This window comes from Eublepharis macularius, chromosome 1 (assembly GCF_028583425.1).
Source record: "Eublepharis macularius isolate TG4126 chromosome 1, MPM_Emac_v1.0, whole genome shotgun sequence".
In the NCBI taxonomy this organism is placed as follows: Eukaryota; Metazoa; Chordata; class Lepidosauria; order Squamata; family Eublepharidae; genus Eublepharis; species Eublepharis macularius.
The window spans coordinates 239569308-239587108 of NC_072790.1; the positions used below are offsets into that span (position 1 = coordinate 239569308).

Below are 17801 nucleotides of genomic sequence, written 5' to 3' on the forward strand. Positions count from 1 at the left end.
TCTAAGATCTGACAAGATCAGGCTCACCTGGGCTATCCAGGTCAAGGCAAAATTAAATCCTGCCATCAAGTCATAGCTGGCTTATGGTGACTCCTGGTGGAGTTTCCGTGGCAAGAGACTAACAGAGGTGGTTTGCCATTACCTGCCTTTGCATACAACCCTCGTCTTTGTTGGAGGTCTCCCATCCAATTACTAACCAAGGCCGACCCTGCTTAGCTTCTGAGATCTGACAAGATCAGGCTTGCCTGTGTTTATTACACACAAAGAATTGCTTTTATGTAGGACAACATTCAAAACCGTGATGCTCCCCCTGCAATTTGAGGTGGAATTCTGTCACTTTCTTGTGTTCAGTGTGCAAAATGAAGCATCAACCTCTCGAGCTGGGAAGGGAAAAGGGTGCACCAACCATGTTCGAGTGCACAACTGAAAAAAAAGTAGATACATATGCATAGGATTATCAACAAATCAATGAGACGTCCTTTGGGAATGTGTATAAGGTCCCTTCTTAATCGTTAAGTGTCACAGCGATAGTCCACAGCAGAGCGAAGAGCTCTGCACATGTGAGCCAAAATGCACCTCAGAATTCTCTGTCATGTGCAGAGGTTTATGTGGCCAATACATAGTAGTTCCTAGGCAAACAGCTGAACCCTTGCGCATTAGAAACCTGATCCTCTGAATATGGCAAAGATTTCTGGGGCACATCCTGACGCATATGTGCAAAGCTCTTGGGCCTCAAAAGCTGAGAGGATAACCAAACAACAGCTGCGTATGAAAGGGAAATGGCGAATTAGATGCCACGTGGCCAATATGATAACAGGACTGAATTTTTAACTGTGAGGAACCCTGGCGAAGTTTCCAAGGAGCCCTAAAGTGGCAATGAATGCGGTTTCTAAATTCATCGAAGGAAGCACACATGGTTCTCCACTCCTCTATTCTGCCCTCACAACAACCCTGTGAGGTAGGTTAGGCTAAAAAAGAGTGACCGCCTCAAGATCACTCAATAAATTTCATAGCTGATTTGAATCTGGGTTCTAACACCCTACCCACTATACAGCACTGGCTTTATCACATTTATGGAGCTTCTCCCTCGCTCCATTTGACTCTTGTGAGGTAGGCACGGTTGAGAGAAAGAATGACGGGTCCAAAGTCATCCAAGGAGTTTCATGGCTGAATGGCAACTTAGACCGCACTGGCTTAATACAGGGTACTTTTGATAAACCACTGGGGGGGGGGGAAACACAGACAGGCAGGCACAGTCCCTGAGAGAGAAACACAAGAGAATGGTTTAGAGAAATTAAAAAAGGGAAGGAAGGCTGAGGAGAAATTGAGGCAGAGTGGAACAGAAAGGACAGAAAGAAAGCAAAAGCTCTTTCAGCTTGTGAAAGCGTCCAGTTTGCTCATCTGGGGAACTTTCCTTCTTGCCTCAAATAAACAGGACACAAGGGCATTTGTCCACGCCTGTCCCCAGAGACGGGTTGCCAAGGCGTTTGTCTTGAATGAGTTCCTTTAGCACTCTGTCCGGCCTTCCCCAGAAAGCAACGTGTGTCTTTTAACCTCCCCTGCTCCCTGCTTCATCACTGTCTCCTACGTGGGCGACACCTTACCCAGTCACGTTCCGTCCAAGCAGCAAATTTTGCTCAATGTTATCAATTTAGCACCCAAAAGAAAAACGGGAGGGGGAGAGAGAAAGAATGGTCTCACGTTCTGTCTTATGGAAAAAGTCAGTTCTGCAGCGAAGGGCCTGCGTAACCCCGGGGTTTCATAACTTCAGTGAACAACAAAGTTCTCCACAGTTCCATTTCTTGGCAACCACACGTTGAATGCATCGTGGCAAGAATTCCCCACCCTTGTGACGCAAAGCATGTTGGGTAAACCGATGTGTCACTGGAGAGCGAGTTTCCTGCAAAATCTCGTTTCACAGCTCAGCAAGACTGAGCATGTGTTGCGTAACGCAAGAGTTGTGCGGGGAGGAGATACAATGCGAGGATGCCATTGGCAGAGGGTTGTTTAGTTTTTGTTTTGCATTCAAGGGCACAGCGTTGTGGCTGCTGCCATTCACAGTGCATTATGGGAGACTGTTTCTGGAGCCTCTTCATTAGCTTATGAAAACCCCAGTGCTGCTTTCTGGATACCCACGGTCACCGGCTGCAGTCTCAACAACACTGTTTCCTCGTAGTGCGGATGACTACCTCCCTAACGTCATGGCACGAGCTTCCCAAGACAACATCCAAAACATTTTAGGTCTCCGTGTCTGGAAAAATCCTACAAGTGTCCCTGAAAGGAACAGTTTTGTAGCGTCTCTAATCATTTTCTCCGGCAAGCCACGGTGAGCGAGAAAACATCATATTAGACAGAACCTTTGTGTTACCCCATCCAACAGGGAGGTGGTAGGAATTGGGTCCAAAGACATTCAGTATCTTCTGAGGACCAAAAAACCAAGCTTTCTGCAACTACCTTCCAGATTACTGAAAGGTGACGATTTTGGATGGAGGAGGCCAGCCCAGCTCAGTAGCATGGATTTCCATGAGACAGAATCAACAAAGGCAAAATCCAAGTGTTAGCACCTATGCATAGGGTGTTAGCACCTATGCTTTCCAGACAGGGGGGCCGGTGTTATGTTCCATTTCTCCGGTGTGAAATGCCACCCACGCCCGAAGTCCAGCCTGGAGACATTGCGGTATTTGATATCGTCTAAGCCAATGCCTGCCAGCTACCTGGGCAGTAAGAAGTAGTCTGCGTTAGAAATGTCGTACGGGCTGTTTTCCAGGATTCTGGGGCTGTCCACAGAACTCTCGCTCAAGGGCGAAGCAGGAGGGGACAGGAGTGGAGATGCACTCAGAGGGGGCTCAGAAGCTAGAGGAGCCAGGGAATACGTCGGTATGGTCTTGGGCTTCCCCTCTCCCAAAGGCAGCATCCGCCACTTTTTCCGGTACCTGGAAAACAGTGATGGCAAGATGAGATTTTTTAAAAAGACGTCGAGCTCAAGCATTGGATGAGAAAAATAAAAACAAAGTCTGAAGGTGCTCTTCTGCTTGTGCGAGAGCTCACATGCAATCTCGCACAGCTTCTTGAAAGAGCGGAAGGTTAAGAATGGAACCTCCTTATTATCCCAGAGCCATCTTCCGGGGAAGTGTTTACGGAACAAGACTAGCGGCTGTGTTCCTTCCGCTTCCAGGGCTTTGGATAAAACAATCCCCCTACACTCTCCAAACTATGGCCGTTTTCACATTGCTTCCCCTACCGCGCAAAACTCCCGGATCAACGTGCCTTCCTGGCACGATTTCCCACGATAACTCTGGTTATTGCAATAACCGGCGTTATCGTGGGAAATCGTGCCGGAAAGGCGCGTCGTTCCAGGAGTTTCGCACGATCGGTAAGCAGTGTGAAAAGAGCCTTTCATTGGGAGCAAGAATGTCCACAAGAATTTTGGTGACTGTGGCTAAAGGAAACCAGCAGCCGATCAAATCTGGTTCTTATCTGCCAATGAACGCTACTAGTCATTCTCGCCATCAGGTCTCTCCCATCTCCAAGGTTCCTTCCTTACCTGATGACAATGCCAACAACCAGGGCGAGGACCAAGATCGCAGTTATCGCCGGGATGAGGAATGTATGAAGAGCCACGCCCATGGCAGCTTCCACAGGGGAAAAAAAAAAGAGAGTACAGTTAGGAAAGGAGTCACTAGACTCAAGGGAGGAGCCTAGCGAACGGGTAGGATAATAATGAACATATTGCTTCCTCTAGATGGCCACCTGACAGCAAAGCTGATTCTGTGAACCTAGGCAGATCATGAGAAGCAGGCAGGCTGGGTTACATCAGTGCTTAGTTCTTGTGGCCCCTTCTGACATACCCAGGGTAATGCCGATTGCCACCTTGGGGTCAGATAGCAAGGGAGGCCAGTTTGGCTAGAGATCCTGGAAGGTTTTTGCCATCTTCTGGGCATGGAACAAGAGTCACTAGGTGTGTGTGGGGAAAGGGGAGGTATTTGTGTATTTCCTGCATTGTGCAGGGGGTTGGACTAGATGACCCTGGAGGTCCCTTCCAACCCTGTGATTCTATGATTCTTAGGCCAAGCCAAACTATTCAAAAAAACCTCAGTCATATGAAGGTAGAGACACTCTTTTATCAGATCTCAAGAATCAAGTTAGAGATCAGCCCCATTATCTTCTCTTACAAGGGCTCATCTCCCATTGGATACTCAATATCTAGTAAGGGAGTGTCTCTAAATTCATATGTCAAACATTGAATGTCACCTCCTCAATTTGTTAAGAGTGTGAAGTTTTTTTAAAAAACCTAAAAATTATGTGTTAGCAGTGAGATTCGAACGGCATCTTTTGTCTGGTGTTATCTTAGGCTTATTCTCTAGTAGTAGACAACTGTTGTTTGACATTCACTCAAGGCCATTTCTTCTGGCTAGATGTGCTTCCAGGTCTGTTCCAGCTACCGGCCACTTTAACAAACTGGTATAGTGGCTGAAGGCATAAGACAAGAATTCCCTGGTTTAAATCTTGCCTTCACCACAAACTAACTAGGAAACCTTAAGCAACTCTCTCTGTCTTTCCCTGTCTCTCTCTGTCTTTCATTTCCTCATCTGTAATATGAGGAGAATAACAAGAGCCCACCTTACAGGGGTGTTGTAAGGGTTGTCACAAGATAATATGTTAGAAGTGCTTTAAAACAATGGAAACTCTATGCGAATATGAAATATCATTCATCACATTTTTACCAGCTATCTTCTGTCGAAGAAGCTTGAGGTAGCATATATAATTCCCTTCTCCTCCACTTTATCTTTATTTTCACAACAACCCTGAGAGGTAGGTCAGGCTGGGGAGGAAGAGAGTAACTGGTCTAAGGTCACCTAATGAGTTTCATAAACTGGCTGCGAGTTGGAATCCATCCTAGTCTACCCGCTACAATAACAGCCCATGCATACACATACAACCTTGCTGCACCACCACAGACACACAACTGCTGGTGGCCCCTACCCTGTGGAACGGCCTGCCTCAGTAAGTCAGGAGAGCCCCCACTCTCCTAGCTTTCCACAAACGATGCAAAACCAAATTATTCAAAAAGCCTTTTTACTCAGATAGGAGGGCTGTATAGTAGGGAGGGGTCTCAGATGCTTCGCTAATGAGTTAGGGACTATAGACTTCACCACTATGTTGCCTTACATATTATCTGTTGCTTTAAATATGTATACCACCTGTGCTTCATGTTGTCTAATGTCAGTCCTAGAACTGATTATGTTTTGTTTCAGCAACTCTCTGTCAGGGACTGCCAACTTAGATCTCGGTAACTTCACTGCATGGGTCCATAGGTACAGGAGTTGAAGCTTTATTGAGAATCTAATGTCTGCACTGCAGACATTTCTTGTCAGGAATAACTTTTCCCTCCCCCTACTAGGCATATTAAGCCCTTCAAGAACAACCCACTCTAACCCCCCCCTTTTAAGCTGGGTTCCCACCTATGCAGCAACAGAAAGTAAAGTGAAAGAAAGTAGAATTGTTACGACTAGGAATCCTGTCCTTCTCAAGCCATCCAGCCACGTCTCCTTGGCAACGCTGATAACTACATTCCTTCTCAGCTTCACACAGCTTCTCAAGCCGCTTCCTCAGCAAGTTTAATACACAGAGAAAAAAAACTCTCTGTCCCAAGGGACAGAGAAAAAGCACTCTCAAAGTATGTCCCTAATAGCGCCTCAAAGTATATCACAGAAGATCAGGTCTGCAGCCCGTCAGTGAACCCCAAACCCCCAAAGTATGGCAGGGGCCACGACCCTGACATGCTGTATTGGATCCTTGCTAATGCTATGTCTTTGTAAACTTGTATTTATTATCCTATGGCATTGTTTATGGAAATGTCCTTGACACGGTATGGAATTGTCCTTGATAGTGATTGTACTAATCTCAAGCTATGTAATCCTCCTTGAGCCTCAGTGAGAAAGGTGGACTATAAATGACAATAAATAAATTCATCCTTGTTTTGGTAGCTCCTGCTGTGCCTCAAAGAAGTCTAGGGTCTCTTAGTGCAAACAAAGCCATGGGGGGAAATAAGCTTACCAGATGGCTTTTCCAGGTCGATGGGGAACTCCGAAGTCGTGGACAAATCCGGGCTAACAAAGTTATAATCAGCAGGGAGCTGTAAAAGAGAGAAAAAAGGGCTGGACTAAGCCTCCTGTGATGCTCTCCGCTTCCCACAATCCCCATATGAAGGTAGTCCCAAACCTTAAAACTTTCACAGGTAAAAATAGGAAAACACTTGAAACGCCTCTATTCTCAAGCCAAGGAATTCCCCCCAACACCGACAGACAGACAGACAGACAGACAGACAGACAGACAGACAGACAGACAGACACACACACACACACACACACACACACACACACACACACACACACACACACACACACACACTTTCATGTTGCTAAAAGATCCACTCTGCTTATGCTCATTTCTTCAGCAAGATCCATTTTCCTCTTCCAAGGATTTAAAAGCTCGTGTTTCCTGGATGGGAGCTAAATGTTAGGCAATGGGAGCTAATTGTTAGGATGGGTACCTGAGAGCTGTGAGTCCATCTATATATGACAAACTCCTCCTTTTTGTTCGGAAACTTTAGGATTTGATTCTTGAAAGCTCAGACCTTGGAAATCTCGTTGGTCTTTAACATGCTACTGGACCCGAATTGTGGTCTTCTACTACAGATCAACATGGCTACCCACTGGAAATTACTTTGTATCAGATGTGCAATGGGAGTTTTGAGCCTCCCAGAGGCGCATAGGCTCTTCTCTGCATCCATAGCATTCAGGTAGAAGCAGCTTTATAACCATTCCTGCCACATTGGTTTTCCATTCACAAACCACCCCCGGAGTCTCTGTTGGCTGTATTGTAAAGCTTACACACAGATATGTAAGTAACACGATTTTCACAACAGATTCAACAGCAGCTCTGTGGGGTGGTTTGAGGATGTGAAATTAGGGGGGCGAGAAAGCTGCAACTGCTTCTCCCTGCATGCTGTGGTCAAAACCAGAAAAGAGCCAGTGTGTGTCACAATGTGGAGACCAGGGGTGGGCAAATTGCGGCCCGCGGGCCACATGCGTCCCGCTACAGAGCCACATGCGGCCCGCCAAGCCTACTGGGCACCTGGCACCGAAAGAGCAACACTCTGCAGCTTTTCTCCCTCACACAATAAATAAATTGAATAAAACTACCACTATTTTATTTAATTTATATTTATTGATTTTTATGATATAATTTATACCTTTTCTGAAATGCAAAGTTAACTAATGAATGCAATCATTTTAAAAGGTGCGGCCCTCCGCTAACCTCCGCTCCCACAAAGTGGCCCCCGAGCCAAAACAATTGCCCACCCCTGGTGTAGACAGAACATCAGAGCTTAGAGGAGATACCACTCCTGCAGCTGAAGGAAGCTAACAGTTTAGGAAAGAGGGAGACAGAGGTCAATGAACGGATCTGTGATTTGGGAAAAACTGAAGCACCTCAGGGTTGCGTGTTATGTGCAGTCAAGTCACCTCCGACCTATGACTACCCTATGAATGAAAGACCTCCAGAACGTCCTATCATTAACAGACTTGCTCAGATCCTGCAAACTGGAGGACGTGGCTTCTTTTGTTGAGTCAAGCCATCTCGTTTTAGGTCTTCCTCTTTTCCTACTGCCTTCTGCTTCTAGCATTACTGACTTTCTCAGAGTCTTGCCTTCTCATGATGTGACCAAAGTACAATAGCCTCAGTTTTGTCATTTTAGCTTCTAGGGAGAATTCAGGCTTGATTTGATCTACTACCCACTTATTTGTCTTTTTGGCCATCCATGGTATCCACAAACCTCTCCTCCAGCACCACATTTCAAATGAATCCATTTTCTTCCTGTCAGCTGTCCAACTTTCACATCCATACATCAGCCGTTTCCACACGGCTTACCTGCTTGCGTTATGTCCCGGCAGATCGCGCAAAAAATGCAGAAGATCGCGTTTTTTCGCACGAGATTTGCGCGACGTCACGTGACATCGCGCAAATCTCGTGCAAAAAACCGCGATCTTCTGCGTTTTTTGCGCGATCTGCCGGGACATAATGCAAGCAGGTAAGCCGTGTGGAAATGGCCATCGTAATGGGAAATTCTACAGTTTGGATTATCTTGATCTTGGTCCCCAGAGAGACATTTTTATCTTTAAGGATCTTCTCTAGCTCCCTCACAGCTGCTCTTCCAAGTCTCAATCTCCTTCTTATTTCCTCATTGCAATCTCCCTGTTGGTTGATGGTTGAACCAAGGAATAGAAAATCTTGGACAATTTCTATTTCCTCATTGTCAACTTCAAAATTGTGTACAAGATCCATTTCTCTGTCCGTCTGTCTCTCTTTCTCTGTCCGGGGATCTGTGGTGCAGCAGCAGATCTGCTTGGTGGTGTGTTTATTTTCTGCCACCTCTGCTCAACTTTCTTTCTTTCTTTAAGGAACTTACATGCCACCACTCCAAAGATTTGCTCACCTCTCTGGAGGCCTGCCCAATGTGTATATTTTAAAATGAAAGTAGTATTACAGACACCCTGTCTCCTGTTCTCTGTGGACAGCCAAAAAGACAAATAAGTGGGTACGAGATCAAATCATGCCTGAATTCTCTCTAGAAGCTAAAATGACAAAACTGAGGCTGTCGTACTTTGGTCACATCATGAGAAGACAAGATTTTCTGGGAAAGTCTATGATGCTAGGAAAAGCAGAAGGCAGTAGGAAAAGAGGAAGCCCTAAAACGAGATGGCTGGACCCAATAAAAGAAGCCACGTCTTCCAGTTTGCCCGATCTGAGCAAGTCTGTAAATGGTAGAACATTTTGGAGGTCTTTCATTCATAGGGTTGCCATAGGTCGGAGGCGACTTGACAACACATAACACACACAATATAAAAACATTAACAGGCTCAAATACAGCCTCAATACTGATTAAAATCTTATTAAAAAACCAGAACTGTCACATATGTGTATTTTGTTGCATATTGATATATATTTATGCATTTAGTTACTTTAATATTTGGTCCTAGGATCTTCTTGGTTCTTAGCACGTGACGTTGGTGTCAGCAGTGGGATAGTGTTTCCTTGATGGGAAGCTGTTGTCTGAAAGTGAACTATTTGAGAGGTGCGTGGATTTTAACTGGGGCTTTGATGTGGGATAGCAGATCTTGGGACTTGTCAGTGTGTCTTTGCATGCTCTACTTACATATTTGTAAAAAATAATTTACGAAGTCACTATATGACAGGGTTGAGCGGCTGGGGGACCACATCCTTCTGGGCCCAGGAGGACTGCAGCCAGTAAGGAGCCAAGAGACATTGGTGGAGAGGAAAGGGTGTCCAGGCAGCAGTAAGAAGCTGGCTCTAAGAGGGCAGAGCATGCCTCGGGTGGAGCAACTGCAGAGATCAGCAGCAGCAACGGGGAAAAGTGTGGGATCACGAGGCAGTTAGGTTAGGCTGCTGGTTGAGGCAGGCTCTTTGGGGGTGGCCAACGGAGTGGTGAGAGGGAATTGTGGGCTACAAGGCAGGAAGGATGCCGTCAACCACTTCCTTGCCCTGACTGTGTGATGCCTAAAATAAACAGCTGTTATTGAACTAACTGGTTCGTGCAGCACATTCTCGGGGGAACAGGGTCCCTAGATCCTTGACCCAGCTACAGGCCCTGCTAGGATTGCCAAATTCCAGATCGTCTCAAACACAGAAGGAGGGGCACCCCCAGAACTACGTAGTGACCAAGGGGAAGCCTAAGCTGCCTGGAGGTAAAGAAACTGAATTACTAGCTAATCAGTGCATATATATTATCAAGTGCAAGGTGTTCTACATTATAAAGTGCAAGGTGTTCAAAGGGCAAAAATGCGATATACAACCATCAGTCTACTGGCTGCACGGCAACTACTACTTACCTGTTTTACTTACCTTTCTATTTCTCTGGCACTAGAAGGACTTTTGAATGTCATCTGAATAAATTCTCACTGGTTGGACTTTCAGACCCCCTGGGATGAGTTTTCATCCAGGATTGGTCAAGTTCATTTCTTTATTAATTGTATTGTAATGGATTGTATATATTTCTCTATGGAGTGCCTTCATCAGATTCCTTATGTATGGAAGATATAGGACTGCTTTATTGTGTTCTGACTGGAGTATGTCTTTTGCATATTACATTTTTGCACTTTAAACACCAGGCGGTGACTGGAGGTCTCCCAGAATTACAACTCATCTCCAGGCCACAGAGACCAGTTCCCCGGGAGAAAATGGCTGCTTTGGAGGGTGGACTCTGTTGCATGATACCCCACTGAGGCCCCTCCCCTCCCCAGGCTCCACCCCCCAAAATCTCCAGGAAGTCCCCAACCCAGAGTTGGCAACCCTCAGCCCTGGTGCTCCAGGCCGCCCAAGAGCCGTCCAGCCCTGCCATGCAGCTTAAGTTTCCAGGGCGCTCTGTCATTCAAAGGGAGTCAAGCCCAGTAGTGGATGGAGAAGGGGAGGGGTGTATGTAAATATATAGTATCAAAGAGTTCAAAATATATCCGAGCAGCTGCAAGTGAGAAATATGTATTGAATGGCCACTTAATATGCATATGAGCGTAAAGATATGAATATGTGTTACAGGCAAGATGCATCTGTTCCCCATTTAGGGTGGAAATACACATTACTAAGTACCCAGGGATGCTCAAGTGAACCTCATTTCATGTGCCCCCCCCTCCAACTTCCCACGCACTTGCTCGCACAGTCACACTTCACTTTGCCCCACGTGAATACATTCACACGTTCAATATCAGTGCTAAAAGTGTTCCAGTTTCCCCCACATCCATTCACTGAAATGCAGATCTCGACAATTTCTCACACCTTACAAAAATGCAAATTGGTAATTCAAAGGAGCCTACAGGACTTGTTCTTGCAGCGAAAACAGAGCTGAATTGGCACTTTGCCCTCCAGACTCACTCGCAGATGCAAGCACACAAAGGGAGCGCCCGTGAAAGCGATATGCACGTGTGCCAAGCAAGAGACAGCCTGCACGTGAATTGAAGACCAAACATAAAATCCTGCACTTGAGCGTCCTCAGGTAATACATAAGGTATATTTCTACTCTTAGTTAAATTCTAGAGACCCTGTAGAAGAAGCAGATCTCTGACGAATGACCAAGCAATTAACTCACACAACATTCAAGCACATGCACCCACGGCAAAAAGAGGGAGGGTGGTTCCCCAGGGAAAGGAAACAGAGCACAGGGAAGAGGGGCAGGCAGGCCCAAAACAGCTCTGTCTGCACCACTGCTTCTTACCTTGGAAATGTTTGAAACGGTTTCTGGCTTGGGCTCCGGGGGTTCTGAAATGCCAAACAGAAAAGAAAAAAAACAGTTGAAAGAAAGGGATTATCCTAAGACAGGAGCTTCATAACAAGTGATGGATAGGATTTATTTATTTGCTTCATTTATACCCCACTTTTCACCCCTATGAGGACCCAAAGCATCTTACAACATTCTCCCCTTTTCTCACAACAACCCTGTAAGGTAGAGTGACTGGCCCAAGGTCACCCAGCAAGCTTCCGCAGCAGAGTGAGGATTCGAACTTGGGTCTCCCAACACTCTAATCACAACACCACATTGGTTCTCAGGACTGATAAATGGACCTCTGTCACTTTAAAAATTGCTTGACCCACAGCAATTAGAAAGTGCATGTGTTTAGCTCCTTGCGAAGAGCTACCGGCATCTTGCCCAGCTCTTAAAGATGCAGGAGTGGGGCTATGCTGTCATTCCTGGTCAGTTGGCAACTCCATTCATGAGAAGCCAGGCCTCAGATCTATCTGGAGCCATGCCCAAAGCAGATCCACACAGCAAACCTTCATATTCCTCCTTTCTACAGAGTGAAAATCTCCTGAAGAATAGTTACAAATACATTCCTATAATAATCAAATGTTTAATTGTCATGGGAATAATTATGGCTTAACGGCAGAACTGGAAGAAAAATTACAAAGAGCTAGTTTGCCCTGGTTCTATGTAGAAACCATGTTGCTAAGTATGTTTACTTGAAAACAAGCCCCACTTTCTTTATTGAGATTTACTTCCCAGTCACTGTGAATTTTGGGAATTGTCGTTTGGTAAAAATCAGGAAGCTTACACCCTGCCTCGCAGGACTACCCAAGATTCCTTGGGAAGGAAGTGAATGTTAAATCTTTAAGGTGACCTAAAGATGTGGCTACAACAGAGAAATGGAAACTACACACATGTCAGGTCCTGCAAGGTTCCCTGGGTAATGTAGTCTTACAAAGAACAGCTGCTCCATGTGATTCTCCACCGGGGGAAGAGCGGTGTGTGTGTGTGTGGGGGGGGATTCTCTCTCTGTCTCTTGCAAAAAGCCTTTGCTCCGGTTTTCCTCCAGGAGCTCAGGGGAGAGGGGGACCGGGATTTAACAGGAGGCAGGAAATCCAGGGCAGCTTTTTGCAAGAGAGAAAGAGAATCTGTGATGTGATTCTCCGCCAAGGAGAAGAGCACTGGGGGGGGGGGAATCTCTTTCTCCCTCTCTCTCTTGCAAAAAGCCACCCTGGATTTTCTGCTTCCTGTTACGTCCACACACACCCGACCCCACAAGCTCCTGGAGGAAAACCTGAGTAGAAGCTTTTTGCAAGAGAGAGAAAGAGAATACTATCACTCTTCCCCCCGGCAGAGAATCATATGGAACAGCTGTTCTTTATAAGACTACACTACCCAGGGAACTTGGCGGGATGCAACACGTGAAGAACACGTGTCGAGTGTCTTGTGTAGTTTGGCTCTAACGCAACAACTTTTCTGAGCTATCAAACGTAGTCTTAGTGCAAACATGTTGTGATGTGTCCCTTCTGCTGAATCCAAGAAGTCAGAGATGACTGGCAAATGCCTATGCAGTCATGCCCCCTTAGAGGGCTTTCCAGACCTGTCCAGGGGGTCCCGGTACTTTCGCGGCTCCATTCACTCCAGGTTCCAAAGTCAAATTCTTCCCGGGCTCGCACTTGAACCCTGTGGAGGAAGTTTTTCAAGGCATCTTGGATGATGTGGGAAGTTACCTCCAACGGAAGCTCAACCTGGAACCAAGAAAAGGCCACCGTTTTTTCCCCCCCTCAGACCACGCCTCGTCCACCCATGGGCCTTTTCCCCAACTACAGGCAGGAGGAGTTGATATTACGTGGATACAAAAGGACACATCTTAAGAAGACTGTGGGCATAGCACGGACAAGCTGGCTGAACTTGGTATCCAAAGAATGCCAGCTTTCCTCCTCCCCCCTTTTTTAAAAAGGAAGATGTCATTCTAGTCCTTATTGTGAAAATAAGACTTGAAAGTTTTGGGGAACACTCTCTAATGAAGCTGGCCTCTGAGATGATGGGATAGACTGATTATGGAGCAACCAGTATTCTGAAATCAGGGGCTGTAGAGTTCTTCACCTGTACTGACATGGACAGCTCCTAAATTCTGGTTGCTGTCCCTATACTGCCTTTCAAAACGTTTTGTTAACATGTTGTTAAGTTTGAGTTACTAGATTTGTTTCCCTTTAGAACCAGGATTCACCTCCAGAATCTCTAAAAACTAAATCATTGAGTGGCGAACGGCTGTATCTTTCTTTTAGTGCACACATTTGTCAACGTGCATGCAGGAACACTAAAATTACCACACAGTAAGAAGCTTGTTTTAGGTGGGTAGCCATGTCGGTCTGCACAACAGCAGGATTTGAGTCCAGTGGCACCTTACAGTCCAACAAGATTTTCAGGGTGTAAGCTTTCCAGAGTCACAGCTCCCTTCTTCAGACCCTTCTTCTGAAGAAGGGAGCTCTGACTTTTGAAAGCTTACACCCTGAAAATCTTATTGGTCTCTAAGGAGCCACTAGAATCCAATGCAGTACGCCAACCACCATTTTACATACCACTGCTGTCCTGGGGTACATTTTGACCTGTTGATAATACATTGTAAGACAATTTTTTTAAAAATCCTAACATATCTTTAACTGAAAACACTGTTGTTTTTGGGTTTTCAGTCAGCAGGGGAGAGAATTCTGCAACATATACCAATACAACCAAAAAGGCAGCATCCAATAGTGTGATTTTGGGGAGGGGAGGGCATTCTGGCAGTGATCTTTTGAATGGGGTACTACAAGTGTGCCCCTCTTTTCATCTGTGAAATACTGAAGGCCATAAATCTGTATACATTTCCCTCTCCCTACAAACATCCCTTCCTGCTCCAGCGCTCAGAGTAGGAAAAAAAGGGAATGATTCCGTTTCAAACAAGACCGTGTTCAACTTAGCCCTGGTCCATTCACCACCACCTTCAGGAAAGATAATTGCCAAGTCAGCCAAGGCTGCGTTCAATATTCACATTTGGAAATCATTTGCAATAAGTTATCTATCGCTGCCAAGGACAGAGTGACTAGAAATGAAGCATGAATGAATGTGGTCTAATATAAGGGGTGGTGGTGGTGGAGAGTGCTGTCAAGTCATAGCTGACTTATGGCGACCCCTAGTGGGCAAGAGACTAACAGAGGTGGTTTGCCATTGTCTGCCTCTGCAACCCTGGGCTTCGCTGGAGGTCTCCCATCCAACTACTAACCAAGGCTGACCTTGCTTAGCTTCCAAGGTCTGACGAGATCAGGCTCACTTGGGCTATCCAGGTCAGGGTATAAGGCACAGTATACCTCCAAAAAAGTTTCAAGATACTCCTCCTGTGTAATTTTGTGTGCTTCCTCACTGCAGGGGCAGAAAAAGCACAGCAGAGCCTATTTCCATCTTCCAGACCAGGGCTGTTTGTGGAGCTTGGCCCAGGAGAGACAGGCGATTGGAGAGTTTGTTATTGGAAGAAAAAAGTCTCCTTAAGTACCTGCCTCTGCAATGCTTGTGCCTCCCAGCTCTGACCTGAGCAAACCTAGATGGAATCGGACCCACGCTATTCTCATCTGCCCTTGCCAAGAGACAGCTGTTTCTTCCATTCCTAGCTGAAGGCCCAAGCTAGCTAGCCTTTTTCCAACGAGACTCATCTAGACAAGAATGAGCAGGAACATTTTCTTATGGAGCAAGATCCAAGGCCGATAGCACCTTAAAGACCAACTAGATTAAAGCCTTTATGGACTGGGGCCTGCACACCTCCAGGAGTGCCTCTCCCACTATGTCCCCCACAGACCCTTGCACTCTGCGGATAAGCAGCTCTCGGTGGTCCCCAGCCCACAGGGCACTCACCTGGCCTTGACCAGGGCCCGGGCTTTTTTGGCCCTGGTTCTGACCTGGTAGAATGCACTTCCAATTGAAATCTGGGCCCTGTGGACGCTGTTACAGTTCCGCAGGGCTTGCAAAATGGAGATGTTCCACCAGGCCTTTGTTTGAGAGCCAGCGAATTGTTCGTCTCCTGCCTGCCACATCTAGGGTTGGCAGGTCCCTTGAATCCTCTGGCAGAAGATTGGGAGCCTGGCACTTACCCTGCGCTTCCTGACATTCTTTGGTTGCGTGCATGTGCAGCACACGCACACTCTCAGCTTGTGTGATGACATCACTTCCAGGAAGTGACGTCATCACGTGGAGGTCAAAGCTTGGCCCTGCCAGTCGAAGGGCTCTCTTGCAGTCACTGATGGGCACAATTCGGCCTGAAATGGGACCAAAACGGGCCCACTGCTGGGTACGATTAGGGCTGCTGTGGGTACGGGGGTGCCCTGTGGTGCCCAGGGGTGCCCTGCGCTACCTGGGGGCACCCTGCGCCACCCAGGGGGCTCCCTGGGGAGCATGCCCCCATGCCAGCCAAGTAAGTGGGCGCGGGGGAGGGAAAGGTGGGAGCAGAGAATCCTCCACCCTGGGCAGGGGAATTGCACCCCTAGCCACATCCCATGCTCCACCAGCAGCTGCCCTGGGCCTGTGCCACAGCTATATTCATGTTTTTTTAGGTATTTATTGTAGCCTCTATTGCACCAGTCTTGTATTATATTTAGGTTTTTTAGTTGTTTTATTTAGTTTTTTGTGTTGTTTTTAGATATTTGTATATGGTTTTAATGTATGATGTATTTTCTTCTTGTTAGCCGCCCTGAGTCCGTTCACGGGGAGGGAAGGGTATAAATATAAATAAATAGTTGGCCTTTAGATACTATTGGACTTGGATCTTGCTCTTTGACTGCAGATCAACGCAGCTCCCCACCTGAAACCATTTTCTCATAGGTATCGAACCTGGGATAGTTTTCATCTATTTAAAACTGGGGAGGGTTTCAGGTGTTCCTTAAAAAGTGGGGTGGCATCCCACCCAACCATACCGCACTCTGAGCTCTGACCCACCACCACACAAAAGAAAAGGTGGCCACAGACCTCCGAGTATGTCTGCAAAACATCAGCCCGGTATCGGAGCTGAAACCGAAGATGGTAGATCTTGGAGCCCCATGAGGATGGGTAACGCCAGGTCACAAGAAGTTGGCGAGGGGCGTTCTCCACAGCCGCCACGATGACATTCTCTGGTGGATCTGGCTTCACTGCAGGAGGGACAGCAGTCTTACTATATAATTGAGTAAGCGTATTTCAGACAACTCACTTTATACCCTGATGCACCACCAGAGGGCGCTTCCATGCAGGGAAGCCTAGGCAAGGCACCACGTCCCTCCAGGAAACGTGACATGGTGGGAGGACTGGGCTGCGAGCAGGATGGGAGCAGGTGGCAATGCCCGTCTCCTGCCTTCACCCAGCTGGTATTAGAAGTGAGGCAGGTGGCAATGCCCACCGCCCAAATTAACCCAGCTGATATGAGGAGTGGAGTAGGACGCAATGCCCACCGCCTGCCTTCACCCAGCTGGTATTAGGAGTGGAGCAGGTGGCAATGCCTAACCCCTGGCTTAACCCAGCTGGTATCAGCAGTGGAGTACATGGCAATGCCCTCCCCCACCTTACCCAGTTGGTATTTGGAGCGGAGCAGGTGACAATGCCCACCCACCTTTGAACCAGTTGGGATCAGGAGCGGAGCAGTTGGCAACGCCCACCCCTACCTTAACCCAGCTGGTAATAGGAACAGAACAGGTGGCAATGCCCACTCCCTGCCTTAACCCAGCTGGTATTTGGAACGGAGCAGGTGACAATGCCCACCACCCTTCAAGCTGCTGGGATCAGGAGTGGAGAATGTAGCAATGCCCTCTCCCCACTTTAACCAGCTGGTATTAGGAGCAGAGCAGGTGGCAATGACCTCTCTCCACCTTAACCCAGCTGGTAATACAAGTGGAGCAGATGGCAATGCCCCCCCCTGTCTTAACCCAGCTGGTATTAGGAGTGGAGCAGTTGGCAATGCCCGCCCCCCCCCACCTTAGCCCAGCTGGTATTAGGAGTGGAGCAGGTGGCAATGCCCTCCTCCTGTCTTAATCCAGCTGGTATTAGGAGCGTAACAGATGGCAATGCCCACCTCCACCTTAACCCAGCTGGTGTTAGGGGCAGAGCACTTGGCTATGCCCACCCCCCTTCACTCAGCTGAGATCAGAAGCAGAGCAGGTGGCTTTGCTCACCCACTGCCTTAACCCAGCAGGTATTAGGAGCAGAGAAGGTGGAAATGCCTGTCCTCCTTCACCCAACTGGGATCAGGAGTGGAGCAGATAACAATGCCCCCCCCCCATCTTAACCGAGCTGGTATTAGTGGCAGAGCAGGTGACAATGCCCATCCCCTGTCATCACCCATTTGGGATGGGAAGTGGAGCAGGTGGCAATGCTTACCTCATGCCTTCACCTGGCTGGGGTCAGGCACAGAGCAGGAGGCAATGCCCTTCTTCCCTTCTCCCATCCAGGATAAGGAACAGAGCAGGTGGCAATGCCCACCCTCTTCAACCTA

At 47.3% G+C, this 17801-nt stretch overlaps 1 protein-coding gene across 2 annotated transcripts in view; it reads right to left on the minus strand.

Moving 5' to 3' along the window:
• Positions 1-302: 302 nt before the first annotated feature.
• Positions 303-17801, minus strand: part of IL6R (interleukin 6 receptor) — a 42299-nt gene continuing 24800 nt past the window's right edge. For both annotated transcript variants that reach the window (XM_054998980.1, XM_054998977.1), the window contains exons 5-10: positions 16307-16467; positions 12915-13062; positions 11288-11331; positions 6058-6136; positions 3545-3632; positions 303-2933 (exon numbers count right to left, since the gene is read on the minus strand). In XM_054998980.1, coding sequence (XP_054854955.1) covers positions 2711-2933; positions 3545-3632; positions 6058-6136; positions 11288-11331; positions 12915-13062; positions 16307-16467 — 743 coding nt within the window. In that variant the 3' untranslated portion in view covers positions 303-2710. The remainder of the gene's footprint in view (positions 2934-3544; positions 3633-6057; positions 6137-11287; positions 11332-12914; positions 13063-16306; positions 16468-17801) is intronic.